The sequence below is a fragment of the Ciconia boyciana genome, chromosome 1, assembly GCF_034638445.1.
Source record: "Ciconia boyciana chromosome 1, ASM3463844v1, whole genome shotgun sequence".
Classification (NCBI taxonomy): Eukaryota; Metazoa; Chordata; class Aves; order Ciconiiformes; family Ciconiidae; genus Ciconia; species Ciconia boyciana.
In genome coordinates this window covers 47,512,699-47,519,120 of record NC_132934.1, presented here as the reverse complement: position 1 = coordinate 47,519,120, position 6,422 = coordinate 47,512,699, and the positions used below count along the sequence as shown (strand labels likewise).

At 30.6% G+C, this 6,422-nt stretch overlaps 1 protein-coding gene across 1 annotated transcript in view; it reads right to left on the bottom strand.

Moving 5' to 3' along the window:
- Nucleotides 1–6,422, bottom strand: part of LRRIQ1 (leucine rich repeats and IQ motif containing 1) — a 113,423-nt gene continuing 107,001 nt past the window's right edge. The window contains exon 28 of the mRNA XM_072881578.1: nucleotides 1–140. Coding sequence (XP_072737679.1) covers nucleotides 1–140 — 140 coding nt within the window. The remainder of the gene's footprint in view (nucleotides 141–6,422) is intronic.

The window sequence follows — 6,422 nt, the reverse complement described above, 5'->3', positions numbered from 1 at the left end:
TCAGCTAATATTTTTAAGCTTTTGCCTTTTTTTGCCTGCTCCCCATCCTCCGCTGAGCTGCACTGGATGGTCTCGAAATGATATCCGTTCTTTATGAGATGGACCCAAACACGATTTTTCTGGAGTAGATATATTCTTTTCTAAACAATAAACAGACATGTGAAATTAAAAAACAAACAAATGAAACTCCCTAAATTTCACTGCATCATATTCTTTTTAAGATAATAATACACATTAATATGTCTAATTGGATAGCACACAACTTCTATAATTATGTATTGCTCACTGTTTTAAAAGTAATACAAGTATTTTCACAAGGTAGTACTTTTTTAAAACAAACTCGTTATCAAAATAGACAGTAAAATTACTACACAAAATTATAATATTTTTAAAAGTGCCACTATCTGTCCATTTTGAACATATTTTAAACACATCTAGAGATAAGCAATGCGTTTGACAGAGAAACTAGTAACGTCATTCATCCTTCAAGTGGATGGAGAACTAGTTCAGAAGATGTATCTAATTAACAAGTTATTGTTTTACTATATTAGACCAAATAAAAGAGAGATTTCTTTTTTTCAAAGCCCAGGAATACTTAAACTTTGATGCTGAATGGTCCCACAGCAAGTTTAAGCACCCATAGAAATATGTGAAATAATCACTTTCATTGTCATGCATACAGACACTTGAGTAATTTAGACAATAGTTTCTACAAAATACTTAAGACAATTATTTAAATAAAATAACCAGTAGACCTGACAAAAGGTATGATATTTATTTTACACAAACCAACACTTTCCAGATGGAATTATCTTTCTTAGACTCCTGTAAGGAAGAAAGCATCTGTAGAAGACAACTCAAACTTTGCAAGAAAATGATATGATGTTCACAGCACAGCAATTTTATATCTATCTATATATACAAATATATATAAAATTAGCATGCCATCTTAGCTTATCAAATAAAAATTTTACATCTTTTTGTCACCTATTGAAGGAAAAGATTACTAACTACATATTTTTAGTAAGTATTTTTGATATTTTAACTTTTTAGTACTTTTTAATAGCAAAATTAAATTTCTCACAATAAATAGTCCCCTAAAAATTAAAAAAAGTTTAAATCATATGACTGAATATAATTGTATCTACTAATACATAAAACATAGCTATAAATTTCAAACAGTAAGAACTTCTTTGTTTTCTCATGGATGCTTTCCTGTAGTCTGCTAGATCTAAATGTCAGGAGCTTTTCCCAGCCTACAGTTCCTTTTTTAGGAAGTTTTAAATTATTGCAATTGTATCTTAATAAATAGTTCTCTCTTTTTGCAGTCAAGAGCTTCCAAGTATTTTAGACATGATCTCCGTTCATTTTCTTATGGCTCTACAGATGTAGTAAATTCTTTTATTTTTTTCTTAAAATGCAGAACTTACTCTAGGTCTACCTGATAAAGGTTTAAAATACTAATGTCTTGCCTTTATGGGATTCCCAGTTTCCTTGCTTTTGGATCTTTTTATTAACACCACAAACGGTAGCAGATATCTCTGCTGCAGAAAGGCTTTTGTTAAAGAGCAAAGAATAAAGTTATTTAATCAAGCAGCAAACTTTCCATTAATTCGTTTGACTAGGAACCATAACGTATTCACTGAAGGCTGAAACCCTCAAATTAGTAAATTAAGTCGTTCATTTACTGAAGCTTCACAATACATCTAACATGGTAATAATATTTTAAAAAATTGCATCCCTTCTTTAATTTAAAGAGATGTTTTCTGAAGTTGCAAACTTTGTTAAACAACAAAAAATAATTAAGACTGGAATACGTTCTTTGTTAAAAAAAAAAAGGGGAAATAGCTATTGCATGTTTAGACTGGAAAAGAAGTTTAGGGCTAAGTTATGCTTGAGACTGACTTTCCTACGAACTCACCTTCAAAGTTGTATCAATGATAAAGGTAAACTAGACATACCATTTATTTATTTCTATATTTTGACAAAACAAATATTTTTTATTATATTATTTTAAAAACAGAATAAATACAAATGCCAGAACAAAACCTTCATTGATAAATTTGAAAATTAGTTTAGAAGTGATAGAGTCAATGTAGCAAAACAGGAACTCAACCACATTGTAATTGCCTAATCTGGATCATTTCTGGACTAACAATCTCACTTGTTTATGAACCTCTCTGTACTGCTAAATATTATTTTCACGATGGATTTCAGACATCTGTAAAAATAGATTTTCTGGCTTTCAACTTATAACTATATGCAATTTATTGGAAGGATATATTGTCCTTCCATTAGTACGAAATGTCTATTATTATTCCATAAAAAAATCCCCAAAGACTTGCTGTAACTTGCTACAAGAAACTTGTGAAAAGTCTTCATAAATTACTAATATATCTTTTTATTTTGGCAGAATAATAGCTATATCTGTCATAGCATGAATTGTGCTTGTCTAAACTTCAGAGTCAAAAGTTCACTTTTTAAAAAATTTTTTAATTGTAATGGATTTATGCATTGTTTTGAGGGTAGAGCAGTAAAATATTTTGTGAGTAAAATGTAATAACTTATTAACCTTGAGTGCATATAAGCTGTCTGACAAAACAACATTTTAGATGTCTGTAAGAATCACAGCTCAGGATTTGTAGACCCTCAGTAACAGAGAAGGATAACTTCCTCAGCCTGAAGGTATTTTCGCAAAATCCCAGATACTCTAAAGGTGTAGACTCTCTGCTCCCTTGAATGCAGGTTTAACAAATCAGAGGTTATCCCAAAGTCTGGCAGTCACAGCGCTCTTTATCTAGCCTGAAGTGCTGGTTAGTTTTCCTAGGGTCTGCTTTAAACTTTACTATACAGTAGTGACCTAGACAAACTAAATCAAAGCATAAATTACTCTGTATTCTTCCTTTCCATCCTCCACACAGTTCTCAGCACTTTCAGCCAAATAAAATAAAACCATTGTAGGGAATGATCAACTAATTTAGAATGAAATATCTACAAGACAGGTTTGTTGTAAATCACTGCAAATCACTCCCTTTGTATGTCCCATCTTTCCATCTTTGAGATGGGCATAATTATGCTTGCTCTTCTGATAAAGCACTTTTGATATCTACTAACTAGTACTAAGAGATGGGTATTATTATCAGCACTGCTGTTCCAGTTATTGGTCTAACTGGAGTGATGAAAGACAAAACTGGCATGGAGATCTAACAGCCTATTCCCTGAAGAAAAATTCTCAAACACAGATATGAGTCAGAATGGCATATAAGCATAGCGAAGTTTGCTTATTCCTATTCATATCACACCTAATTCTCAGACATTATACTTACAGACTGCTAGTGGCTAAAATATTAATTATGATTGAAAAATTGTGTCATAAAGCAAAGAAACACCTCATTTACAATGAAGGTATTAGTCAAATATGAGAAAGATTTTTACTGGAGTTTTTTCTCCTAGAGTTTAATGCAAGAACAAACAGAAATAAAAATGAAAATATAGGAATGGAATGCATTGCAAATATAGGACTTACCTGATTTATCATACATGTTCCCACAATGCTTATTGCTTATTTTTAATTCATGTCTTTTGCTATTTCAGTGAAAATCTAGGTATGAACACTCTTGTGGTGAATTAAGAGCAGCTTTGTACTTAAGTATAAAGTAAACATCTAGGTAGAGTCTTGCAAGAAGTAAAAATATTACATATAAATTAAAACTAAAACTCAGTTATTTTGTTGTCAATACCTGTGTTTACAACAGGTTTTCTGATTTGACATTATTCAAACAGGTAATTTTTTCCTTCAGAAATATTCAATAAAGACAGCTCCATTAACAAATGGTTAGAATTTTGTCTAGATGGAGGAGATGAGGGAAGATGAAAGTCTGGTAAGGGATGATAATATCACTTTGAATTAAGAGACTAACCTAGAAATGTTCCTTAAAAATTCAGCCTTGTTTTTCTAAACGAACAAACAAACAAATAAAAAACATATTAAAATGAATAGATAAGTGAATACTTATTATATTTGTTTCTCTTATATTTGCTGTCTTTACTTATATTTATTGTGCTTTACTTCTTCTACTTGGATGTAAATACATTTATACCTGCTCAGGGGAAGTTGTGCAATTTTACTGCTTTATGAGATTTTTTATTTTAAGAAAAGGTGAGAAAATAATAAAAAGTGGGGAGGATACGTCGTTCAATGTACAGAAAAATAAAGCAAAGATTCACCAAAAACCAATGATTGATAGCAAATGAAAACATGTTGCATTTTAAAAAATGTTCTACCAAGCATACACCCAAAGTGCTGCAAGGTCAGATATTCAGGTATTATGAAAAGATTAAAAATCTCTGTGAGATCCTTTAACTGTTCTTCAGGGTGCACTTTATTTGAAAGTCTTACTTTACACCTCTATTGGTTTTTTTTGAGAGAGCTTATAGCTTTCTCCTATAGCATTACTAATGATGTGAACAGTTTTTACAGCAAGCTTGGATTTGCAATAGCTTAATTTTTCCCTAAACTGCAATGTGTCTTGCAAACGAACGGTTCGCATATTAGCATATATGAGTGAATAAAATTACTATTATCAGAACTTTTTGATTGGTAAAATAAAAGGTGACATTTAAAGTCATATTTTGCTATAAATATAAAGAGATCTGTAAGGCATATCTTTCATTAGTATGCATACATACACACATAGGTATGCACACGTGTATTTGTGATTTATGAATAATTATAAGCATGATCATAACACTTTCTTTTAATGTTATGTTCCATGAGTGTATTTGTAGTGGGCTTTACCCATAGGCAACAACAGAAAGATTCACATTGTTTCAAGCCCATATATAAGTATCTTTTCTAAATATAAATTAGAACTATTACATTGGTTTTACTCTATAAAATACTGATTTTTTGACAACAACAATAACAACAATAATAATAATAACAACAATAACAACCACCATTACTGGTACTAGAATTAAATAGAACCTGGCAAGTGTATTAAGTATAATTTAACATGATATACAGTTATTCTAATACCCATTTGTATGGGAAACAAAATCTTAGCCAAGAAAAGCAATTTAATTTCTCCTATCCCAAACTAGGCTTTGGAAGACAGGCTGTGACAGTTATTTACTGTACTTTCATTTAATTGTAATATTTGACTATATGAAGCTCCAGTATAGTCTGAGAGATTTCCAGGTGCCTGTATATATCAAATAACCATTTCTTTTGAGTATGTGCTGAAAGCTTGTCTTGGGTTAAGTTAACATGCTTCTATTTCTAAGCAGTCACTTTTCTGTTGTTTAATCTGTTTTCTGCTATCGATTTGTTCTGGTCTTTTTTGGTTAAAGCCTGGGTCTTTTAACAAATGTCAAGGTTTACGTATCCTCTGTTTTGATAAGTAATGCAATATGTAAAATGCTTTGAATGAAATTCTTGGTGTCCAAGAAGAAAAGCTTTGTTAAACAGGTTATGATAGAAATTTTATGATGTATAGTAGACGTCATAGGGCATTTATCGATCCACCTAACATTGTGTGTCTGGAGATATAATTTATTTCAAAGTCCTTACCATATTGTATTACTTAAGAGCAAATACAGCATAAGAAGGCATGGAGAAAAAACTTCAACATTTTAATGAAAGTGACCAGAACGAATCCTTAGCAGCAAAGCGTTTACATCAATTTAAGCTCTGGAAAGAAGCTAGGTTCAGGAGGTCTGTGAAAAAGGTAAATGCTACAATCTCAGAAAAGTTACTTTTTAATATTGTTACTTATGGCAATACTGAAGTCGGATCAAAAAAAATTCTTTTTAGTTGCATTGTTTACATCAAAACAAAAATATATTTATTGTATTGCTTTTAAATTATATTTTTGTATTTCACACTTATAGTTGAATAGCATTGAGAAGTCTCAGGAGGATCTCATACTAAATCCCACATAATATGTAAACATATATCTCCTTTCCATATGGAGATTTGAAGATAAAACATACTCATGATTAATTTATTTTTTTAAAGCAAATAATTAATTTTGTTTGTAAATCTCCTTGACTTCAAGTTGGTAGGACTAGAGACTAATCTTAAAATTTTATAGAAACAATGAACTGAAATGTCTTTCTTTATCAAACATTGATGCTGTTCTAACCAGAACATGCTGACAATTACATATTTGAATAATCTGAACTCTAAAATGTGACTCAGTCACATGAAGGAATTCACATGGATAAGTGCTTACAAGAATAAGCTATAACCATTTATTAATTGTCATTCTACACACTTAAAATAAATAACAAAACAAACATAATGCTCCAAAAATATTCCTGTAAAATATAACATTTTCCTAACTACAAACAGGACTTTTAGCATCATTGGTTATTAAAGCCCAATATTTCTTTTGTTTTTTAGTTCCTTATCTCTTTCC